Here is a 26,055-nt window from a genome sequence, read left to right on the forward strand (position 1 = left end):
GAGTTTAGCAGATGAAATGCTTTAACAAATTAAATGTATAGCAGATCGATAATGAAGCCAATGACAGCTTGGGAGGAATGAACTCTTTATTGAAATGCAGAATTAACTGTGAATTCAGGTGAAATCTGCACTTATCGTCATCTTTTTATCTAATAAGGAAATGGAACAGCAAGTTGAAGAAAAAAAGTTGCATCTTAGTATAATACATAATGAGTGCGATTTTCCAGAAAATACTAATTTATGCAGCGTCTTTTTCCGTTAACTGCATGTGAAGCTTCCTCTTTGTACCGGAGCAGTTAGTTACTGCTCCGAAGCATTGTTTCCTTTCTCCAAACTGCAAATTTTCCTGCTTTAAAAACATTATTGCCTCTCTGAATTGCGCTTTCCTGTTCCAAAAACTGTTCCAAAAGACCAAGTGTCGCTTCCATCACTGTCTGAAAAAAAAAAATTTGTTTCTAGATATGACACTTGGAGAATTTATGTCTACAGTAAAAAAAATTGGCACTCATAGCGTTAAATTATAAGTGCTCATGACAATGTATCTGGGTGGTGGCACTGCATACATCTGATCAAATGGAGGCCTAAAAGGACATTACACTTTTTAGGCATTGAATTCACTTGAATAAGGGTAGAAATCTTTTTTACATTGGAGTACTTCCATTCATTCAGCTTCTCTCATGCCTGCACTCAGGTTCGAGCTGTATGAGGAAACCACCCAAGGGTCAGGAGATGCTCCTGCCTCCGGAGGGGATGCAGCGCCTCGTGGGAACTCTCCCCCGGGCCTGGCTGCACCATCTTTGGAAGGAAATGGGTTGCCTGATGTGGCAACACCATTTGTCATGGAAAGCCTGGGCCCTGCACCAACACCTCAGCTTCCCATGGTTCCACCACTTCAGTACACACTGCCGTACCGAACCCCCCACTACCCGTATCTAAGTGGCCTTCCAACTTTCCACCACCCTCACTTGCTGGTCACCCAGCACCCAGCCTACCTCCAGGCTCCACCGACCTACCATTATCCTCCCCTGCCCAGCCACGCCCAGTTTTATGCGGCTGCCAGTCGGCATGGTGCTCCTCCGCAGGCTCCGCCTCCGTACACCCATCAAATGATTGGTGTGCACGTGACATCAATGGCTCGGGCTGTGCTACCAATGGCCCCTCCACCTCCAGCACCTCCACCACCCCCAGCTGCTCCTCAGCAGGGACAGGTGCACCAGGTAAGTCCCCTTTTGCCATTCCTTTCAGTGTTGTATATAATGTGCACTTACAGTCACCAAGACTTTAAAAGCTGCCACAAGGAAAAAAAGATTTTAAGAGAAGTGAGCAGTCCAATGAAATGAAACTAGGAGGAAAGTAATTCACTGAAATTTTACTCTGCTAGCCACCTAAAACTTTGCTAATGCGCTTATTGCTTAGTGTTGTGCTCCAGTGCAGTAATATCTGCTCGAAATATTTTACTGATTCTGTGCTTTGGGACCAACTCAACTACGTGACAGCAGTATACGAACAAAGTTGCCAGCGCGTCATGACGACCAAGCTCTTTGAGGTCACAATTACTTGTTTTGATTACAGGAAAGGCCATGTAAAATGGGGGAAGAATTGCATATCTTTTGTCTGACGAGAGCTTTGTGAACCTGCAGCATTCATGACACTGACATACTCCATGTTGTATCTGCAAGTCTATGAAGTATATTGCAACATGAAGATCTCACTGTGCTTTAATAACCATAAATGAGCCTGCATCTTCCAGCGTCTTGCACTTCTTCCCTCTCTTCCTCTCTAAAATCGCACAGGCATTTTCCTTGACATTGCGCTTCGCACATCTAGTACCCGCAGTAATATTGACTGTTCTGTTTACAGTTACAGTAGAACCTTGTTCAAACGCTTTGGGAAAAAATGACAGAAAAAATATGCTAACTGGGAAAGCATGCAATCCAATGTTATAAGAAATTCACCAGTCTCAACTGCAGTTGACATATATATACAGTCGAACCAACTTATAACGATACCGGTTTTAACAATGTATCGGTTATTGGGGGCCAGGACTTACGGAGTCGCCATCTGTCGGAAGCGCCTCCCTTGCGTAGTATGGGGGATAACACGGCGCTCTCCTCACAGGTTTCACTTACGGCGCTCAATAAAAACACCACGCGGCAGCCCTCCTGGACATTTCTCTAAGTACTCTCAAAACGAGGGAAGCTTTGGCTGTAGATATAATAATCTTGGGAAAACTGAAAGCACAGAATCGTTTACAGACTCTTATGTGTTTACCGAATACGTACAGTGAACGCCACTGCGTGCGGTCGCTGCAATGGAGTCTCCCGAACCAGCTTCTTGCGTGAAAGGTAGGCAAACACTGAGAGCAAACTAAGTGAAATATGTTCTTATACAGTCGAACCCGACTATATCGAACCCGTTTACATCGAATTATTCTATATATCGAACAATATCTGGTCACGGTATAGTTACAACGAGTATATATAGCAAAAATTACGCTTACATCGAACAAATATTGCAGTGACTCCCGATATATCGAAGGTCAAGCGACGGAAAAGTGCCCCCAGAAGTTGGCTTTCCCTCGCGGTAGCGGGGAAACCCGGCGGCGCGGCTCCATCCAACCGCTCTCCCTACCGTGACCGCGCTGCCTCGGGCTGTTCAGGCGAGCCGTCGACACTCCCCCTGTCGCGCATAGTGGAGTCTATTAGGCCACATCCTCCCTCTTTCTCTATCATCTTTGACTTGCCACCCCCTCTCCCCTGACGACGCTTCGCCGTGCTCCCTCACGGGTTGCAGAATCAAGCGTCCTTCCTTTCTTTAGATCACTATCTAGCGACACTCCCCAGCAAAAAATGATCCTGGCCCGCCTACAGCACTTGCTCAGACAGCCAATCAGAGGCTCTTGTGCTCTCTTCGTGCAAGATGACGAAAGTGCGAGTTGTCTGGCTGCTTCTCTGGTTTATCGTGTTTGCGCCTTGTGGGCCTTCTCCCGCAGTGTTGCCGTGATGAAGCGGCAGAATTCGCCTTTCGTCGCGAAGCTCGAAATCATAAATCGCGTCAAACGCGATGAGAAGTTGGATGTCCCCGCAGCGTGCAAGATTCCGAGGAGCACTCTCAGCACGATTAGGGCTAAAGTGGCCAGACTCGCAACCCGGTGCCCATGGCGCCCGACACGTACGCACGGCCGTGTACGAGGGGTTCTTCATACGTGCCGGTTTCCGCGTGCTCGGTGAGGACTGTAAATTCTGATGAATGCGACGAAGCCGTTGCCGGTGTTGCTGAAGTTTGGAGCGAGCTGTCCAAATTTTCGGGACATTCGAATCAACGGTGGACGACTTTGTGAGTGCAGATGATGGTGTCGCAACCACGGTAGAGCCCGGAAACGAAGACTACATCGCCGACATCGTACCGAGCACAAATGAAAGTAGGCACATTGAGGAAAACAACTACGGTCCTTTGCCCACATCCTCTGAAGTGATTGGTGCACTCGCATTAGTCCGGCGCTTCTGCGCGAATGTGGAAGGTTGCGGCCTCAGCTGCTCCGACTCCTTAGACAACGTGGCGAAGTGCGTGCGTCGCAGGCAGCGAAATTGCCCAAGCAGAAGAAAATGCAGGACTAATTTATGCCAAACTAAGCTAGTTTCGTTCATAAAGTGATTTTATAAATGGTATGTGCTTTTATGACATCGAATTATTTAGCAGGCTTATATCGAATTATGCTCTATATCGAACTGATAGGCATTTTTTTGCTAGTTCGATATAGCCGGGTTTGACTGTAGTCGGCTGTCTGTATAACCAAATGGAGCAGCATAACAGAATGAAGCGTCAATACAGCGATCGCACGGGTTTGCAGCGACCGACTGCTCGTCTGCATGCATATTTGCGCACAGTGTTTTGCTTTCGCTGCGTGCGCATTTTCACACCGTGCCGCGAGCTTTAGACCGCAGAATATGAGCATTTGACTATACAAGCAACCATTTTTGCGTGGACTCTATCAGGGCTGTTCAAACATAATTTTGTTATAGAGACTTCGACCCCTAGCTACGGCGACTGTGATGTGCCGTCGCGACGATTCAGTCTTTTTCTGTCTTCTAAATTCTTGGAAATTTCAATTTTATTACTCAAGTTACGTCGCACTGTATGTTTATTGGTTTTCTCAGCGTGCAATTTCTCGCTGGTTCTTTTTCCTAATCCAGTGTATTTATTCGTAACACGAACATGACCATATGCCATGCCTTTTTTTAAGGTGCTTCTTACCACTCCTTTTCCATTCCAGTGAACTTGCCGGTATCTAGCATCAACAAATTCATAGACCAAACCGTCACGACATTAGCCGGGCGGCGGGCGCAAGAGAGCGTCTCAGTGTGCATTTTCTGCTACTCACCAAACATCGCAGTCCAAGCGCCGTAGCAGAAATCCTCCTCGCGCCTGTGATTGCTGCATACTCGAGTTGTATACAGTTGCATACCCGAGCCAAGCTTCACACAGCTTCTTGTCCTGCGGCTACATGTGAATAAGGCTGACATTGGGCTCCGTTGCATATGTCCAGCACTGTAGCACCGAGCAGTAACCTACCATGCTGCGCGCCTCCAAAAGCAGCCACTACCTATTATAGTGCTTTCAAATATCGTCAGACAAACACCCAAGGCGGGAAAGCCTCACAACTTAATCAGAACCGCAGTGCAGGTGAGACTTCAAACTTCCGTTTTCAGCTCACTTCGGCGCTTCCGAAGCAGCCGATGCTGCCGCTGTGTCCACGTGACACCTCATGCCACAACACGCCGACGGTGGCGCCAGCTTTTCCAGTGATGGTGCTCGCCCCCAATAACAATGAGAAGCTGCTGCACCGTCAACTTTTGTATGTGTTCCATGATCAAATAACCCGCTTACTACAATGCCCCGATGCCGCATTATCGGTTAAAAAATTATCTGGTTTTACGTGCAAAAACCACTTTCTGATTGTGAGGCACGCCGTAGTGAGGGACTCCGCAAATTACGACTGCCTAGGGTTCTTTAACAGGCACCTATATCTAAGTACACGGGTGTTTTCGCATTTCGCTCCCATCGAAATGCAGCCACTGTAGACGGGATTCGATCCCGCGACCTCATGCTTAGCAGTCCAACACCATAGCCACTAAGCAACCACAGCGGGTACTGCATTATCGGTTATAATGATGAAGTCTGGCTGCTGGGTGTCCAAGCTGAATGGTAGCGAAATGTGAAATTCTTGTAAAGAAAAAGACAAAACAAGAAATTCGAGCCGCTGCAAGATGAGCCGCTCCAACAGCCGCTCCAACAGCCACTGCGCGCTAGTTTTCCAGCCATCTCCGCGCGTCTCTCTCCCGTCGGCGATCTACCCCTCCAAACACGAATGGGCTGCACCCACAGCTCTAAGCCGCCCTACCCTCCAAAACACGAATGGACCGCGCCAACTACGCTGCTCACGGATTGCTCGCATCTTGCTCACTTGCTCCTCACTCAGCACAGTTCTGCAAACAACTTAATCGCTCGTGTTTGTCTTTGTTGGTTGCTTCGAAATCATCCTGGCCACACGGTTTCTCAGCCTCATTTGACCAACAGTTGGTTTGACTCGCCGCCGAAACAGAAGATGGCTGATCCGCCCCCCCTGTCATCAGCAATGCACGTTACCGGTGAAAAGAAAGGGCACGGCTATAGATGAGGCGATCATCGCTAACGGGCTTGTATCAGATAGCGACGGCGACGATGGCAGCGATGATGCGGTAGGGCAGGCTGCCTCAACGTTGTGCTCGCAAGAGTTCCGGCAAATGATTCACTCCCTCCGGGGCTTCGTTTTCGCGAGGAACCTTCTGCTGCATTATGTGGAGATCCTGGATGTCCATGAGAAATATGTCGACAAGCTTCGCGTAAAGCATGCAAGGCTGTCGGACATAGCGTTTTCTCGTGCACGCCAGTGAGAAGTACATGGCGAGATGCTTATGGTGATCTCGCCTCAGCATTTCTTCTGGATTTCATAAGCCGACAGGCTGCCACGGCAGCCTTCTCGCAATTTTTAAAAGGCCCCTTTTGGGGCCACCAAAGCAATGCCTTGGCGGTGCCCGCATATCGCTTGCCACTCTGACCCCTCTTTGCAGTTGTTGTAGCAGTGCCATTCCTAACGCCGACAGCCGCGGCTTGTTACACGCGATCGGAGCCCCAAGGAAGCAGTTAAACGAGTGAACACAATCAGCAGCTGGATGGAGAAAAGTAGTGAGGAGGGGCACTGGCCTCCCAGCCATTAAAGTTTTCTCACAACAGCTCTGCCATCCCCCTATTTTGAATTTTTTCATGCAAACCGGCTATAACAATTATCGGTTGTAACAATGGAATTTTCGTGGCACCTGAATATTGTTATTAGTGAGTTCGACTGTACTGTATTTACTCTAATATAGGCCGGCCCCGATTCTACGCTCACCCCCAAACGTCCGAAGCCAGAAAAAAATAAGAAAAGTTACCTCAAATGTAGGCCGAACTAAAAAGTTCAATTCTTGCCCACTCGGCAAGAATTGTTTCAGCATGAGACACTGATGCATCGAGCTTGTGGGGCCTGAGTAATCGGAGACACGTATTGTTGTTTTCAGACGAATACACCAGAATACGATACACGCCACCTGCAGCAAGGAACAGTGGTACGTTTGAGTTACAGTTAAACCTTGATATAGTAAACTACAATACAGTCGACTCTCATTACAACGGACTGATAATCCAACAAAAAAACGTCCATATTATTCGAAGTCCGTAATATCCAAAACGCCTCACTTCCGAAACTTTCGTCACAATGTCGAACTTCATTGCAAAGATTGAGTGATGAACGTCCTAAGTAAAAAAAAAAAAAAAGTTGCAGTTTCGCTTGAAAGGCGAAGCATCAATTGCGATAGCAAATTAAGCAAGGTGAGCATGGCAGCAGCAGTGAGCGAATTGACTTTCGTGCTGTCTCTCGCTTCAACAAGAACTAAAATTTAAAAGCACAACGCATTCGAAGCTACTGGCACTGGGAGCTCTTTGTCCACATCGCAGATAGCTTTGAAGGTGAGGCCCGGCTATGCAGGTGTGCACTATATTCACATCACAGATTGATTTCAAGATACGGCGGCCGTGCCGTAAGCAGCCACAGCTGGAGTAGAACCGACCCTCTCTCTCTCTCTCTCTCTCTCTCTCTCTCTCTCTCTCTCTCTCTCTTAGCCCCCCACATCTCCCCCAACTTGTGCCTCGCGCGCGAGAGAAAACGGCGCATTTCTGCCCCGCCTTCCTCCCTCACACGCGCAATATTGAGCCGCGTTGGCTGACCCTTGCAAGTCAGTTGTCAGCCCGTGTCGACACGACAAAATTACCTTTTATACGCCTGATTTTGAAAGAAATTGCCGCTAATTTCATCTGCTCTAGCCGATGGTCCGTTGTTGCGCGTTTTGTTAAAGGCGAATGCCCGCATTGCCCCCAACGCACGAGCACCCGCACGAAAAAAGGGAGCGGCGCTTTCGCGGCGCATTTTCCAGATTGCCAGACAACATAACTCCCAGCGACAGGAATTGTCTCTTTTACTGCATATATAATATGCCCTTAAACTTGCAGAACACTACAATAAAAATAATCTTAGTGTAATTAGACAGCGACATTTTTTTTCCGAAGTGTATTTATCAAGCTTAATTTTTAAGCAGCAAGATTGTGTGCTTGTTTAGAACTTCACATAGAAAATAGAGAAACACGATGCGCGAACGAAATCACGGTAGCACGTTTTCTTTGACGCACGCGCCAGTTCTGCCGAGAGAAAAAAATTGCGCCAAGGAGGTTCCGTTGAGATGCGCAGAGAGCAGGGCCATCTGGTGGCAAAACCAAAAAACCATAATGCCACGTGATTTACCTGAACTCTGATTGGCGGACGTGCCACGCAAGGAGTTTTTTTCTACTTTGAGCAGCAGCACGCGGTGGCACGATTTTGTGACGGATATGCTGGGCGCATGTCAAAATGACGCACACGTCCCACCATCCACGCATCCATCGCGCCTGAAATTGCGGCATACGGTTCTGCCTTTACGTGACAGACGAATTGAGGTGCATCTTTCTTATTGGGTAAACATAGAAATGCCTACGCGTTAAAAAAAATGTGTTTCTGTGCCGTTACTACTTGAATTGGATTGGATTGGATTCGATTAGAGAAACAAATTCGATTACAACTTCGCACCCCTACCGGCAGCTTCTTCGCATTACCGGAAGCCAATCTTAAAGGCCATGCTTTTGTGCGCTGCAATCGTCAACAGCTGTGTGAGCAGGAAATATGTCATGGTGACTATGTTTTAACTTTAACATTTGGTGGGCACTGAGTGACTATGGCTTAAGCGGTCAGCCAATACATGTGGTTCAATGGGGGCTGGGTGGGGGAATCTTTGCGACTACGTTTAAACAGCAATTACACATTAAACGGGTACAAAATTTTTTTACATTGAAATTAGACTTTTATACAAAGTACAGTCACCGATTGATCCTTTTTTTACATGGAAGGGGCCGTAAGGAATGTCCTAATAATTGGGCAAGCCGGAAAACGAATTTCAATAACAAAGGAAAGAAAGATCAATTTTGCTTAGCTTGAGAGCTGGCAACTACCATATTTACTCGATTGCAATGCGCACCAGTTTACAGTGTTAAAAGAAGGGAAAAAGACCACCCTCGATAATAACGCGCATCTATTTGCCATGGCCTAAAAAAAGAGTCCTTTACAATACTGTGCACCTCGTCCATTTATATAGGAGTACACCTTTCTCTCATTTGGAAAAACAAAGATTTACTTCTAATGCACTAAAGTTGCGATAAATAAAAAAAGTCGCAGTTTCGCCCGAAAGGCAAAACATAGATTGCGATAGCAAATTAGTAGACAGCTATACAAAAAGTGAGGATAGCAGTTTTATCAGCCGTATGCACTTTTAAACATTCGCTTAATAACTAAACTAACAAGCATGGTGTCACGGGCGCACAAGCAAACAAGAACATGTATCACTCAATGACCGCGGGAACTCTTTATCAAAACGCTGGAGTGAGTTAGTGCAGTAGCAGGGGCGAGCGAATTGACCTGCGACCTCTCGCTTCAATGCGACCTAAGCGACAACAACACAGCGCGGTGCGCCTAGATGCGCCTACTGTCTCCATCGCAGATCACTTTCAAGATAAGGGCCATGCGGCTGTGTTGTACGCATCAGCCGCCAGAGTAGAACAGCTCTCCTGTTTGTACCAGTCCCACAGGGCAAGTTTTGGGAACTCCGAACGCTCGTGATGCGACCCGATTTCCATCCGTCTCCGCACACGCAATCACTTTCCTTTTTATTGCGGCATCGTGATGAACTCGGCGTGTCTTCGCAGTCGGCACTTCCGTGCCCGTGCTGATAGAGCAAACGCAGAAAACGGGAAGACGAACAGTCATGGAGGAAGGAAAGCGTGGGAAAGGCCCTGGCCAGCACAAACGTGTTGGAGAAAGTGTGGTGGAAGTCACGTGCTGTTTTTCGCAAAGAACCACTGGGACTGGTACCCAAATGTCAACGTTTCCATAGAAACCACGCTCCTGAAGCTCTCACTGCTGCTCTCAGCCTTTGAAAAGTAGTGAGAAGATTTTTCAGCTTGTGTATTTCACGCAGCACACTCTTTTCACGAGGCAAGCTGACTTTGGAGAGGGGTGTGTAAGCTTGAAAATTGTGTTTAGGGTCTGAGTCTCGTGAGTGTCAGCCAGCAACACAGACACTCAAGTAATTACGGCACGGGTCTTCGTCGTCTTCTTCAACGTGCCACGGAAAAGCACAGGAGCACAGTTGCTTCACTAAAACTGTTACAGAAGTTTCGTAGGCTTTGTTCTAACATGTGTCAGCAGCACACACTTCTGGCGGCTCGTAGCAATGCAAGTTCAAAGCTCGCACCTATCTGCTCTGGCGAGCTGATTGGAGGCGCAAAGGGAGATGGCACACGAACATGGCTGCATTTCTGGCTTCAAAAACATGACGTCGGGGCCTCTCCTATTTTGTTTCTTTCCTCCCTGCGGACGGTGGACTAACCTATGCACACATACTACAGCACATGGAGGAAGCTACGGCAGCTAGGCTCGAAGCATGTACGAGGCGGCCATTTTGAAATGCCGATGGCGATATAGTATAGCAGATTTAGGCTCGTACTCTATTCTAACGCGCATGCAATTTTTGGACCAGTTTTATCGCAAAAAAAAGTATGCGTTAGATTAGAGTAAATACAGTACTTTTATGATTGGATGCCACACCGACAAAGTCCTTTTCAGAGCAGCCGTGCGGCACACACAGAGCCAGAAAAAAAATACAGGTCCAATGAACGCACTATGATGATCGGTGTAAAGTGACGCTTTCGTTTCCATTGCCTCGCCACAGCTTGCCAACATAGCCTTGGGTGTCGCCCAGATTGGTACAGACTCCGAACCGCTCTCCTCCAATCAATGCAGCATCAAAACCTGCCAGACACCACGAAAACATATTTGCCTTAAAATCACGTGGAAGAAAGGCAACAAACTGAATTGCAGCAACTTTCTTCACAGCCGCCACATTTTCTGTTTTTGAACATCGTGCACATCATGTTCGGATTAAGGAGGTCATAGTCCAAAAATCGAACAAGATTCCGTATGCATTGGAAATTGCAGTTGCCATTATGCATTGATTCAACAGAAGTCCTATAATTGAATCAGTTTTATTACAGAGCACTCGCATGGTTTTATTGAGTAGGCAGGGCTCCTACCAATAAATGCGAGCAGCTCAGAAAAATTGCTCAGCTACTGTAATGAACCAGACGCGCCCCTGTGTATGTGCCGAATGGAGAGGAAGATGAAGGACCGTGCGGTGATTGCGAGTGAGCCCCGTGCTATGGACAGCCCTTGCAGTGCCTTGGGATACCTAGCATTAATTCCACATCGTTGTCAACGACAATAAACCTCGTCGCATTTGGTGGAGGTTGCCGAGATCCTTCGCCTCGTCCTGTAGCTTCGCACTCGAACCCTGCCAACAAGATCACCCTGCACTATGCCTGATCCCGCCACCTCGTTGCCTGCACCGCCGGCTAACACTGTCATCTGCGCCGGCGTCCCTCGTCAACGCGACCCGCCCATTTTCAGTGGGACCGCCGAACACGACGTGGAAGACTGGCTGTCATCTTACGAACCTGTAAGTGCCCGTAACAATTGGGATGACCAGTCTAAGCTGACCCACGTGCTTTTCTAACTCGCCAACGTAGCCAAACTTTGGTTCTTCAACCACGAATCCGATTTTACAAGCTAGTCCGCGTTTAAGACTCTTTTTGCCGAAGTGTCCCAGCTGTGCGTAAACTACGCGCTGAACAGCGTCTATGCCAGCGCGCACAGCAGCCTGGAGTGACATTCCCCAGCTACATCGAGGAGGTTCTCGATTTGTGCAAGCGGGTAAATCCAAGCATTTCAGAGGATGACAAGATCAAGCATATCCTCAAGGGCATCGAGGACAGCGCATTCCAGATGTTGCTGGCCAAAAGCCCAACTAGCGTATCCGTCCTCATTAACCTCTGCCAGAGCTTTGACGAGCTGCGCCACCAACGTTCCATCGCCCGCCAGAACATTCAGCATGCTGATTCCGTCTCGAGCATCGCAGTTTCTGCCGACACGACCAATTCAACCCTCTCGCAGCATATCAAAGATTTTATTCGTGAAGAGGCGGCGAGGCAGCTCTCGCTGCTGCCTCACAGCGACGCACCTACGGCAGCTTTGCCTCCAACGCTGCAGCAAGCCATCCGGACTCTGATATCTGAAGCGTTTCCTGCAGCTCCTACAACCCCCCCACCCAATCCTATGAGTGTGCCGCTGTCCCATACCGACTTTGCCACTCACCCTACGTCGCTGCCGCTCAGTTATGCAGCCGTGGTTGCACGGCCACCTGCGCCGACAGCTTCCTTTTCATCACCCATGCACCCGGCTTCATTTCCAGTTGCCTGAATGTCACCACAGTTTTTTCGTCCATCCGAGACGTGGCGCACTCGAGACAACAGGCCTATCTGCTTCGCCTGCGGCATTGCTGGCCATGTGGCGCGCTTCTGTCACCGCCGCACCCCAACTACGTGCACCACCTTTGACACGCCCAGCTACGCACCACAATACGCCGCCACGCCTCCATTTTCACCACATCGTCTTGACAGTGATCGCCGGTCAGAAACTCGGTGTTCCCCTTTTTCCCCCGTCGGCGTTCGATTTCACCCGTGCGTCGTTGAGCTCCCACTGAAGAGGGAAACTGACTGGTGCAGTACCTGACGCAAGAACTGCAAATACATTGACGTTCTCAAGACCTGAATCTTCGCCGCAAGATGTTATTACCGTTTTTGTAGAGGGAGTACCCGCAGTGGCACTAGTCGACACTGGAGCAGCCGTTTCCATCATTCATGAGAACCTTTGTCGCAAGCAACGAAAAGTGTCTGCAGCTCCCTTCAACAACGTTCTGTACATAATCAAGTGTTTCGTGCTGCCAGCGTGCTCTCATGACCCCATCCTTGGTTGGGATTTTCTGTCACGTCATCATGCTGTCATTGACTGTTCGTGTGCAGAAGTGTCGCTTTTACCACTATGTGAATCACTGCTGACCAGCTCTCATCACTTAGTTGACAAACTCACTGTTGATGCCGACACAACCGTACCCCCTGAGTCGTCGATGGCTGTTGTCCTGTCGTCTGGTACTGCATCTGACGCCACTGTAGTGTTCATGCCGTCTGATGTGTTTGCTCGGCGCAAGGGCATTGTTCTTCCATTTGCTGTGCTCACTATAACATCTGGGTCAACCGTGATGCTGATCACAAACTACTACCAGTACCCGATCAGCCTACTGTGTGGAGAGACCGTAGGATACTTCCAGGCGTCGACTACGTTGACAATCTCGATGTTCCTACCGGCTCCCTCCGTTACGTTGACGCCATCGCTTCGGTCTCAGACGCATAACCTTCAGTGGGTTTTGACAACGCCATCGACCCTGCTCTTTCCCCATCTCATCGCCGCCAGCTTATCGCTCTCCTTCACAAGTTTCTCACACCGTCGACACCGGTTCCCACTCCCCCTTGCGACAGCGCCCGTATCGTGTCTCCGCCGAAGAGCGCCAAATCATCACAGAGCAAGTGGACGACGTGCTCAAACGTAGAGTCATCCGTCCCTCTCAAAGTCCTTGGTCTCCACCTGTTGTAGTGGTAAGAAAAAAAGATGGCTCCATTCGCTTTTGTGTCGACTACAGACGCCTAAACAAGATAACGAGAAAAGATGTTTATCCACTGCCTCAGATCGATGACGCTCTAGACTGTTTACAAGGCGCAGAATATTTCAGTTCCTTGGATCTACACTCCGGCTACTGGCAAGTTCCGATGGCTGAACCTGACCGTCCGAAAACCGCATTCGTTAAACCCGATGGCCTCTACGAGTTTAACGTAATGCCCTTCGGGTTGTGCAACGCGCCTGCTACTTTTGAGCGTATGATCGACACCATCCTTCGCAGCCACAAATGGAAGACCTGTTTATGTTACCTCGACGACATCATCATCTTCTCAACCGATTTTCCGACACACCTCGCTCGCCTGCATGACATTCTGACCTGTCTCACATCTGCCGGCCAACAGCTTAACCTCAAAAAGTGCCGTTTTTCTGCAAGCAAGCTATCTATCTTGGGTCACGTTATCTCAAAGACTGCGTCCTCCCGGACCCAGACGAGCTCCGCACCGTTGCACACTTCCCAACTCCCACGTCTATCAAAACCCTCAGAAGTTTTGTTGGCTTATGTTCCTATTTTCGTGCTTCGTACGCAATTTCGCATCCATCATGTGCCCTTGACAAGTTTACATTCCGCCAGTAACGGCATAGCAGCATGGTCACCTGAATGTGATGCAGAATTTCAGCAGTTGCGCCACTTGTTGACCTTGCCACCAATTCTTCGCCACTGATGCCCCCACGGAAGTTCATACTGACGCCAACGGAGTTGGCCTTGGCATGGTCTTAGCGCAACGGAAAGCTGGCTATGATGAATACATTGTCGCTTATGCGAGCCGTACTCTAAAGAAAGCAGAATTAGATTACTCCGTCACAAAAAAGGGAGTGCCTAGCTATCATCTGGGCAGTAAGCAAGTTTCTCCCATACCTTTACGGCCATTCTTTCGCCGTAGTTACTGACTACCATGCCCTTTGTTGACTTTCTTCCTTGAAAGATCCGTCGGGACGCTTGGTACGTTGGGCGCTTCGCTTGCAAGAGTACGACATCCACGTAATGTTCCGGTCTCAAGCACTCCGACGCTGATGCGCTCTCTCGCTCCCCACTGACTCCTGATTTGGCATCTTTGTCTGCTTCCTCGTCCACCCTGTCACCGTTAACCATCACTGACGTGCTCACAGAGCAGTGCAAGGACCCAACACTTGTAATGTTACTTGATTACCTTACCACTCCGTCTGATGTCCCTTCAACACAAGCTCTGCGTCACCAAGCAACCCACTTTTCCGTGCGGGACAATATTCTATATCGCCGCAACTACATGCCTGACGGTCGGAAATGGCTCCTTGCTATACCTCATCCTATGCGCTCATGCCGGCGTCCTCAAAACTTACACAAGGCTGTGTCAGCGCTATTATTGGCGAGGCATGTACAACTTTGTGCAAAAGTACATTCAGTCTTGTACTACAGTCGCCGACTGATTTTCCGAACTCCGAAAATTCGGGCATGCTCAATTATTCAGTCTGCTTCGCGGCACCGCCATTCTCCCCATAGACCATAATGTATAACAACTGCCGAAAGTTCAGACACCTTGCAACCTCTCGTCCTATTTTTCGGACACTCCATGAGCCAACTTGATCGAGAGCACCATGCACCGACTCTGACCGGTGCATGGTTCGACTTGCTACCCGCCGCGGTTGCTCAGTGGCTATGGTGTTGGGCTGCTGAGCACGAGGTCGCGGGATCGAATCCCGGCCACGGCGGCCGCATTTCGATGGGGGCGAAATGCGAAAACACCCGTGTACTTAGATTTAGGTGCACGTTAAAGAACCCCAGGTGGTCGAAATTTCCGGAGTCCTCCACTACGGCGTGCCTCATAATCAGAAAGTGGTTTTGGCACGTAAAACCCCATATATTATATATATTATTGGTTCGACTTGCTGAACGCCATTTTTGTTTTGAACGGAGCCTCCTTGCTGCCCCACGAAGTGGCGCTACTGCAAATCCCCGCTCATCATCATCGTTTCTGCCTGGTTGGATAGAATGGTTCTGCAGCAGTTCCGGTTTCAGCTTAGTAAGCCATGTCAAGACAATCCAGCAGCTGATTTGTTTCTTCGCGCACGACGCTGCGAGTAGGCCACGTTTTTCGTTTGTGCGACTGGTGTCGGCATGGTGGTGTTTGCTTTGTGTGCCGTGTCGATGTTCCGGTGATCCAACGCAGCATACGAAAACATCGCGTCAAGTGTCTAATGGCGCCGACAGTGCCCGCCTGGCAGACTGCGCTAGGGAATGCCGGCAAGCGGGTGCCGGGAGGCCTAAGATTTGTCGCCTCCCGATGCGCTCCCTACTGACGCGGAAAATGTTCTGCCGAGAGCTGCGCAGTGGTTGCATTGCAATTCCGGACACCGTCTCATTTGGCAGTTTCACAGGTGCTGGCACTGCTGTACTGACGTGCGCAGAACTCGACGATGGCGAGATCGTTCGTCAGGTTTCTGCTGCACCGCCGGACGATGACTCTGAGTCGGAAGATGACGCACCATGTGCTACGCTGCCGTCGCATGCGGAGCGTGTACAAGCAGTGACTGTGCTCTGAGATTTAGGCTTATCTGATTGCTCGTAAACGGAACAGTGTGCACCGGCATATTCACGATTTCTTCAAGCCCACTGCCGAGCCCGAATAAGGGCATGGAAATAAAGTATTTCATTTTTTTTTTTTTTCTCTCAATCTGCTTTTTCGGACACCTGTTTATTCGGACATTTTCGCAGTCCCCGTGAGGTCCGAATAAACGGTCGGCGACTGTACATGCCAACAAGGCAAGACACCTACCCAGCGCTTCACAGGACCGTTGCAGCCGCTACCATGCTCGTCTCGTCCATTCGACTGCGTTGGCGTTGACCTCTACGGCCCACTTCCATGCAGTGGGTGTGGAAATCGGTGGATTATTGTCGGCGTAGATCACCTTACTCGCTACGCTGAGACTGCAGCTCTGCCAGCAGCGACATCCTTTGTTGCTAAAATGCAGCTGAAATGCAGCTCTGCATTTTCATCCTTCGTAATTTTGTTCTTCGCCACGGTGCTCAGTGATAGGGGCCGTGTCTTCCTGTCGGAGGGCATCCAAGCTCTCCTCGCCGAGTGCAGGATAATTCACCGCAAATTGACCGTGTACCATCCCCAAACCAACGGTCTGACCGAGCGGTTCAATCGCACACTTGGCAATATGTTGCAGATGTATATTTCATCCGACTTCCCCAACTGGGAACACCGTACTCCCCTTTGTTACATTCGCATACAACACCGCGACGCAAGCGACCACCGGCTTTTCCCCCTTTTTCCTTGTGTATGGCCGTGAGCCTTCATGCCCATTGGACACCATACTGCCATACCAACCTGACGCTACAGAGTATACTCCGCTTTCCGAAGTCGCCAAATATGCTGAAGATTACCGTCAGCTGGCACGTGCCCTGACTAGTAAGACTCAAGAACGTCAAAAGATAAGACTCAAGAACGTCAAAAGACAAGACATGACCGTACTCATCAATCACTGCACGACTTTGCTCCTGATTCGCTTGTGTGGCTTTGGATACCAGCCCACATTCCTGGCCTTTCTTCCAAACTCCTGGCGCGTTATCACAGTCCATACCGTATCATCGAGGCCACTTCACCAGTCAACTACATCGTCAAGCCGCTCACAGTGTCACCAGACCTGCATTGTTGTGGGCAAGAGACACAACATGTCAACCGCCTGAAACTGTATTACGACCCGCTCATGTTCTCCGCGCCCCTGTGTATGTGCCGAATGAAGAGGAAAACGAGGGACCGTGCCGTGATCATGAGCGAGCCCCGTGCTACAGACACCCCTTGCAGTGCCTTGAGATACCTAGCGTTAATTCCACAACGTTGTGAACGACAATAAACCTCGTCGCACTACTTATATTCAATGGAGTCAGACTCACTAATAACAATATTCAGGTGCCACAAAAATTCCGTTGTTATAACCGATAGTTGTTATAGCCGGGTTGCATAAAAAAAAATCAAAATAGGGAGATGGCAGAGTTCTTGTGAGAAAACTGTAATGGCTGGGAGGCCAGTGCCCCTCCCCACTACCTTTCTCCATCCAGCTGCTGATTGTGTTCACTCGTTTAACTGCTTCCTTGGGGCTCCGATCGCGTGTAACAAGCCGCGGCTGTCGGCGTTAAAGAATGGCACTGCTACAGTCAAACCTCGATATATCGAACACGGATATATCGAATTATTGCGTATATCGAACAATTTCTATATCACATGGAAAATCGCATGCATTTTTAATTCTTTATTTCGTACGGGGCCGGATGTAAAATGAATATATCGAACTCCGCCGCCCCAGACCAAGTGCGCTTTGTTGACAGGAGGCGAGCTTTCCCGCAACACTCTCGAAGATAGCGGCGGCGCGATCGGCGTTCCAGACTCCTGCGTACGACAGCTGCCCACATCGGTTGCGCCGAGGGCGCCATTTGAACGTAGCGGCGTACACACGCGGCGGCTTGGAGCCAGCCGAGCCAGCACAGCCGCCTCGATCACGCGCGCACCTATGCGCGCACGGCGAGGCTTGCCCCCGCCGTGCACGCGTGATCGAGGCGGCCGTGGAGCCAGTTGGAGCGCTTTGTCCGTGCTAAGCCACACATCATGTGCATTGCGCTTCGTTGGCGGTGACGACAGCACCGAAACAGTGGCGGAGTTAACAGACGTGGAGATCGCGGCAGAAGTGACTGCTGAGCGGCCAAACGAAGACGCTGCCGAGGCTGATCCAGCAAGCGCTGATGTTGCCCCGCTCCCGACTGCAACTGAGGCTGTAGCTGCTTTGGCTGTTGTACGCCGCTACTGCGGCGCAATAGAAGGCACTGGACTGTCTCTTGTGGACCGTTTGGACTATGTTGAGGACGCAGTGGTCAAGCACGCGGTTGCCGATATGAAGCAGGCTACGCTGCTTCAGTACTTTCAGCGAACTAAATAAATACTTTGTTTGAAGCTTCATGTGAGTATCTATTGCGCCACGATTGGTTCATTGATTGATTTGCGCTAGTTTCTGACGCGTTTTCTGCGTGATCTTATATATCGAATTCTGGCTATATCGAACTATTTTGCGATCACCGCGCTGTTCGATATATCGAGGTTCGACTGTATAACAACTGCAGAGAGGGGTCACGGGTGGCAAGCGATATGCGGGCACCGCCAAGGCATTGCTTTGGTGGCCCCAAAAGGGGCCTTTTATAAATTGCAAGAAGGCTGCCGCAGCAGCCTGTCAGCTTGTCAAATCCAGAAGAAACGCTGAGGCGAGATCGCTACAAGCATCTCACCACATACTTCTCACTGGCTTGCACGAGAAAACGCTATGTCCGACAGCCTTGCATGCTTTACGCGAAGCTTGTCGACATACTTCTCCAGGACATCCAGGATCTCCACATAATGCAGCAGAAGGTTCCTCGCGAAAATGAAGCCCCAGAGGGACAGAATTACCTGCCAGGCCTCCTGTGAGGACAACATTGAGGCAGTCTGCCCTACCGAGTCATACCTGCCGTCGCTATTTGATGCAGGCACGTTCGTGACGATTGCCTCATCGGGCAGCCTGCCCTACTGCATCATCGGTGCGGTCGCTATCTGATGCAAGTACATTCGCGGTGATCGCCTTATCGGTTAGAAGCACTTAGTTTCCAAATCTATAACTGTGCACTTGCTTTCCATCGGCAACATCGTTCATTGCCGATGATCAGCGGGCGGATCAGCCATCTTCCGTTTCGGCGGCGAGAAACCGCGTGGCCAGGAATGATTTCGACGCAAACAACGAAGACGAACATGAGTAATTAAGCTGTTGGCAGAGCAACATGCGAGCAGCCTGCGAGCTGTACAGTTAGCGCGGTCCATTCATGTTTCGGAGGATGGGGCGGCATAGAGCTGTCAGCGCAGCCCATTCGTGTTCGGAGGAGTGGAAGGTGTTGCGTACTCCAGGGTAGCGTATCGTACTGCTGCCGAGTTGTAGCGGCGCCTGCCTATCAAAGCTCGACCGACATTACTTATTGGGTAGCGTGGCATTGTCGGCGGGCTGCAGGTATTCGGTAGACCATGGAGACCAAGCAAGGGCGAGACAATTTCTAGTGGAAAACTTGCACGGTTTATTCGAAGGTTGATGAAATATGAAGAGAAGAGAATGAAGTGATCAAAAGTACATTTCGGAGCCCCTTAAATAGGTTCTCTACAATCGTGGGAGGGATCTTGCTTCCGTCGACGTCACGTGACCGGCACTGAAAGCCTGCTGAAAGGAGGAGGCCGTCCCGCCTCCTGGAATTGTAGACGCTTGTCCGTCTCCCTTGCACGTTGCTGGTTCGTGGAAGTTTTCCTTTTGACCGTTCGAGGAACGGGTCCCTCTAAAGTTGCACACACACATACAAAAGAGGCCTGTACACTGCGGGGCTTCCGCCAGACCGGCACACACTTGAAATGGTCATGGCGAATTAGGAAGTCACGCTTCATTTCGATGAGGCCTGGTGGAAGAAGGTCGGGTGAGAGAAAATTCTTTCTGCTTGGTGCGGGACACCAACCATAGCAGGCGAAGTCATGCCTCATTTCGACGAGGCAGGGTAAGAGATGGTCGGTTGAAATTCCTTTCTGCACGTGGTGCCACACGCCAACCCTAACAAAGGGTAATGCAGAGGGGCGCGCAGAGATGGCTAGAAAATGAGCGCGTGGCGGCTGTTAGAGCAGCGGCCCATCATGCAGTGACTCGAATTTCTAGTTTTCTTGGGCTTTTTTTTTTTCCAAGAATTTTACATTTCACTACCTTTCACCTCGGGCACCCAGCAGCCAGACTTTGTTATAACCAATAATGCGGCATCAGGGCACTATAGCAAGCGGGTTATTTCACCATGGAAAACACAGAAAAGTTGACGGTGTAGCAGCTTCTCATTGTTATAACCAATATATTGTTAAAACCGGTATTGTTATAAGTGGGTTCGACTGTACTTCTTGCAGGGGCTGTGCACTCATCGAAAACACTTCTATTTGCTGTAAAGGTAGTCCAATTGTTTAAATTGCTTTCCCTTCGAATTCATCCTTTTCTTCAACAGGTCGAGGATAGCTTCTTTTGACTGCAAGATCACGGAGAGTGAGCTCTGTAGTATCCTGAAATGAACTCCGGCATCCTTTTGCTTATCGATTGAGATTGCCTCTAAGATACTAGCCTTGTCATCAAGGGAGAGGCATTGTGTTTAGTACTAATAGAGTGTACTCTAATACTACGGTACTACTGCCTCTACTGCTACTCATGCTTGTCACTTGACGCACTAGGCGAGGAGCAACAGGGAGCATTGGCATAGGCTTTGGCGACAACAAAAACATACGGAATACAGAACTATGCTGCATAGAATGCGCGAGATCACATGGAGATGCATGTGCCATCTAGTGCTTCTGCTCGACACTACACTCGCCACCTTATGGCCTCCGAGTTCTGTTGGCGCATATCAGAGGCCATGACCAGTTAAATTTGCCACTGAGGGCGAAGATGCTGCTCCGCTTTGGCGGCTGCTTTCTGTCGTGCCATGCCCGATTAGAAATGTGCATTCACAAACAACCACATGTAATTAAACTATCTGGCCACAGGCACACGGACGTGAGAGAAGACGACACACCAAGTTTCCATTTTTCTTGCCTTTGCCTTCCTTTACAAGAGCAGTGAAATTTCGTTACACTGAAAACGCAGATAAACATGCTTCGCTAATTATTTTGAGGTTAAAAGTATACATGTTGTTATATGGACATGAAGTTATAAAAAGTTAAATACTTCATTGCATCAAGGATTTCCTTATATTGAGGTTTAACTGCATTTGGTCTTCCTAATGATTTTGTATGTGGTTTGTGGTGCCCGCAGTAGTTGTGGATCTGCTGTTACGCCAAGAAATAAATGTTTGACAATTTTTAATTGTTTTCCTTACAAGGTGGAAGCTCGAAATTTTTGCCTGTGAAAATCAGTACTGTAGATTTTGCATGGGACAACACCGTCCCTCTTTCCTTCGGGAAGTTAATATCATCTACCACTTCTTGTAAAGTCCAACTCCCACCTCTCAACTCCCACTCAACTCCAACTACAGAGAATTTGATCATTTTCAAGAAAATAAAGTCTGAAGGTAGGAGAATGTGGCGCCGTGCCAAAAGGGAAAGCTGGCAAAGATATAATTCAGCATTAACTCTTATACTGACGAACGAAAAGCCTGGAACAGAGTGAATAAAATCAAAGGTCGGCAAACTCGTCCTCTACCATTGGTAAACACGCAAGGAAATACTCTTAAGGACCAAGCTGACTCTCTAGGGGCACGTTTTGAAAACATTTCTAGCTCATTGCATTACTCCGATTCATTCCTTAGATACCAGCAAAAAGCTGAGCGACTGCCTCTGGGTCGAAAAAGCAAGAGCAATGAATCCTACAACCGTCATTTTAATATGGCGGAATTTCAGCCTGCACTACATAGTTGTAATAAATCGGCCCCTGGAACCGATCGAATAGTTTACGAGATGATTGAACACCTACACCCCAAAGCACACAAAACACTCCTCTCTTTTTAACACCATATTCTCTGCCAGCTACATCCCGTCAGCCTGAAAGCAAGCAGTCATAATCCCTATTCTGAAAGAGGGCAAGGACCTGTCTTTGGCCAGCAGCTATAGGCCTATAGCTCTAACAAGCTGCCTTTGTAAGCTTTTTGAGAAAATTACTAACCAGCACCTGGTGCATTTTCTTAAAAGTAACAAGATAGTAGATCCCTTGCAGTGCGGCTTCAGGGAACATAGATCCACAACAGATCAACTTGTCCGCATCGAGACAAATATCCGGGATGCCTTTGTGCACAAACAGTTTTTCTTGTCAGTATTTTTAGACATGGAGAAAGCATATGATACTACTTGGCGTTTCGGAATCCTTCGTGATCTAGCTGGAATGGGCGTCCGAGGCAACTTGCTAAACAGGATTCAAAGTTATCTGTGCAACCGCACATTTCATGTTCGGATTGGTAACGTCCTGTCTCGTCTATTTACTCAGGAGACTGGTGTGCCACAAGGTGGAGTGCTGAGCTGTACTTTATTCTTTGTAAAAATGAATTCACTCCATACTATCGTACCACGTACAATGTTTTATTCCGTATACATGGATGATATCCAAATAGTTTACAAGTCATTTAATCTTAGTATCTGCGAGCTACAAGTGCAGCATGGCCTGAATAAGTTGTCTAAGTGGGCCGACGAGAACGGCTTTAAACTAAACCCTGAAAAAAGTACATGCATTCTTTTCTCCAATAAGAGAGCTGTAATACCGGAGCCCGTTATTAACCTCAATGTAGAATGGTTATCTGTGAGTCATGAACATAAATTTCTAGGCCTCATTTTAGACTCCAAACTAACTTTTATCCCACACTTAAAATATTTGAAAATGAAATGCTTGAAGACAATGAATCTACTGAAGCTCTTGTTCCGCACATCTTGGGGAAGTGACAGAAGATGCCTCTTGAGCTTGTACAAAAGTCTTATACGGTCACGCCTTGACTACGGAGCCATTGTGTATAACTCGGCCACGCCTAGTGCTTTGAAGATGCTCGATTCCGTCCACCACTTGGGTATCCGTCTCGCTATTGGTAACCGTAACCGTAACCGCCCGTAACCGCCCAGGCACTAGACCACCTCTGTCCCTTCGCTTGGAAGCATTGTCCGAAGAAACAGGCGCGTCAATTTTAGAGAATGTCATAATGGCAACTACGCGGCTTCCACCGCCTTGGGGGTGGCAGACTATCGAATGTGACGTCTCATTTGCAGAAATATCAAAATGAGCACCTGAGGCACACGTTCACATTTTGTTGAGCTTTTGGAGAAGTATTCTTGTGCTGAATTTTACACAGATGCCTCTAAGTCTCCTTCTGGTGTTGCTTACGCAGCACTAGGACCAGCATTTTTAATATCCAGTACATTTAACCCACATACATGTGTTTTTACAGCGGAAGCATATGCAATACTCTCTGCAGTAAAGCACATCAAGCAAACAAATCTGACTAGGGCTATTGTGTTCACAGACTCATTGAGTGTAGTGTGAGCCCTAATGAATGTACGTAAACATAAAAACACTGTCTTTAATGAACTGTATACATTGCTATGTTCAGCTTATAGTGCTAAACAAATGATCATCCTATGCTGGGTACCTGGCCACTGTGGCATAAAAGGCAACGAAGCTCCTGACGGGAAAGCTGCTTCAGTAGCTTTTAGTGACACGGACATAAACATACCCATCCCAGCCATAGATCTTAAAGCATACTTGCGTCACAAGCTGAAAATCCACTGGCAGCAACAGTGGAATGCTGAGATATCAAATAAACTGCACTTGATAAAACCCAAATTAGGATATTGGATATCGGAGAGAACATCATGATATAACGAAGTGCTCCTTTGCCGATTAAGAATAGGACACACTTACGGCACTCACTCTTACCTCTTGATTGGGGGTATCCTCCGACTTGCAGTAAGTGCGGCCAAAATCTCACAGTCCTGCACGTTCTTATTCAATGCCCTGCAATAGAAGCACAGAGGAAAAGGTATTTCATTTCTGCATATCGCAAAAGTATTCCTCTTCACCCGAAATTTTTTCTTAGCAATGAAGCGCTTTTTAATCCGAAACCAGTCTTAGAGTTTTTAGCTGAAACAGACACTCTGGAAATCATTTGGCCAGGGAACTTTTAGCGCACGTATGACAGCCCCTGTACTCAAAGGCTTTCTTGAAGCTAAAGTGTCAATGTTATGTTTTATTGCATCATGCTTTTAATGAAACGACATTACCATAGCCCACAGCACTACTTAGTCAGTGTCATTATTTTAACAACTATATATTTTACGCCATCCACAGCGACCGATTTTAGGCCTTTTTACAGCCATGTCACATATACCATGAGAAATTCATTGTCTAATTCATTGTCTACACCATTCACAATGCACCTTTAACATTACCTTTGTCGTGGCGCTCTTTGGCCATACCTGGCCCTTGCACCATAAAACACCACACATCATCATCACTTCTTGTAAAGTCTTTTGAAGGTCACCTACATTGGACCCAGAAGCCCAAAGGCAGACATCATCAGTGTAAAGAGAACAGTGCAGCCTAGTTGCCAGCCGGCGAGGTAACCACCACACAATTAAAAAGAAACGGGCTGAAGAGACTACCTTGCGGTACTCTCTTTCTGACCTCGTGCTCTGCAGATTTTTTTTTTTTTTTTTTGATAGTCTGCATGAATACTTTGCTGTTTCTTAAAAACTCCAAAACCCATCACACTGACCTTCTGTGCGTACCTAATTCCAGGGGACTAAGCAGGATATGAATGTTGCTGACCTTGTGACATACTCGCTTAATGGCAAGGACATTGCAACAGAAAAAATTCACCAACAATTACGATACACCCTAATGCGAAATTTAAGCACAGATGCGACTGCCTTGCCAATTGGGAGGTCGTAAGGGGCAGCGCGTGGGTGAACGATTCATAGCAATCGCCGCAGACAGACCTCCACTCCTGCAGCACTTCATTTCCATATATGGTATCGGTGGCGTCATCAGTGAACAGACTACTCACACTACTCTGGTGCCATCTCATAGCCATCATCGCCGCAAAGCCCGTCTTGGACAGCACTACTCTTTTCTTCTGACTCTTTCACCATACCCTCCTCCTCCACTTTCCTCCTCACACTCTCTTTGCTGTTGCTGCCTCTTATCCATGCTCTGCATTCACTCTTTCATCCTTTGCTGTGCTCGTTTGCTCGGTTACAAGGATGCTAAGGGACGACGCTGATGCTCGCCGCAGGAATGGGCACTTGAAAACTGTGCTCTAAAACATTTTCTTCATGCTATTTTGCCAGAGTACAGTATTAAGAGAGACCATGTCTAGTAATAGGCAGGCTTCTGTACCATTTACGGTTGAGAGGGCATGTAGTGTTTAGAAAACATCTGTGCCTTGACTGGGAAGAACGCTCGCTTTCTAGGATAGCTTGATGCAAAGTAATTAGCTGAACAGCAAAAATTAAACATGTGCTTACTCAGTGATGCAGTTGTCAGGATTGTTCTATGGTGTCTGAATTCAGCATTTAGCAGTGCAATGATGGTTTTGTAGATTCATTTGCAAAGGTATCAAACTGAAAATTTGCTAATTTTCTTATTTTGTGAATGCTCTTGCGGTGTGGCAGCACAAATATTGTATTAATGCTTTCCATTCATTTTTCAGCTAAATCAGACACAGCTGAACTACCTCCTGTCATCATATCGTGTGGGGCTGCTCGCCATGGAGACGCTGGCTCGCAGGGTGCATGATGACAGGCCTCAAGCGAAGTATGCACGAAACCCGCCTTATGGAGAAGATGTCAAGTGGCTTCTAGGAGTGGCCAAGAAACTAGGTACGCTCTTTCTGTATTACCATATTTACTCGCATAATGATCGCACTCGCGTAATGATCGCACCCCTGAATTTTGTCGTCAAAATTCATTTTTTTTTTAAATTTCCCGTGTAATGATTGCACCCCGAACTTGCCGCAGCAGTATGTCGTTTGCGAAGTCTAGCTAATAATGATCGCGCTTACCATCTGTTGAATGCTATGCGAACGACTCTTCAAGACAAGCCAAGTGGTCTGCATGCACCAAACAATCTTTAGTAGATGCCTCATTGTATTACTTTCATCACTTTCCACACTTCCATGACAACAATAGGCACAACCAAATTTGCCTTTATTATGGGTAGGCTTTATAATGGTTGTGGTCAACAAAAACAAAAAAGGCACCTTTCGATTCTTTTCATCTGCACTCGTG

At 48.1% G+C, this 26,055-nt stretch overlaps 1 protein-coding gene across 1 annotated transcript in view; it reads left to right on the forward strand.

Moving 5' to 3' along the window:
* The window catches only part of Dora (zinc finger SWIM domain-containing dorado), a 211,028-nt gene that overhangs the window by 154,818 nt on the left and 30,155 nt on the right, over nt 1-26,055 (forward strand). The window contains exons 23-24 of the mRNA XM_050196305.3: nt 692-1,217; nt 25,479-25,647. Coding sequence (XP_050052262.1) covers nt 692-1,217; nt 25,479-25,647 — 695 coding nt within the window. The remainder of the gene's footprint in view (nt 1-691; nt 1,218-25,478; nt 25,648-26,055) is intronic.

This window comes from Dermacentor andersoni, chromosome 1 (assembly GCF_023375885.2).
Source record: "Dermacentor andersoni chromosome 1, qqDerAnde1_hic_scaffold, whole genome shotgun sequence".
Taxonomy (NCBI): Eukaryota; Metazoa; Arthropoda; class Arachnida; order Ixodida; family Ixodidae; genus Dermacentor; species Dermacentor andersoni.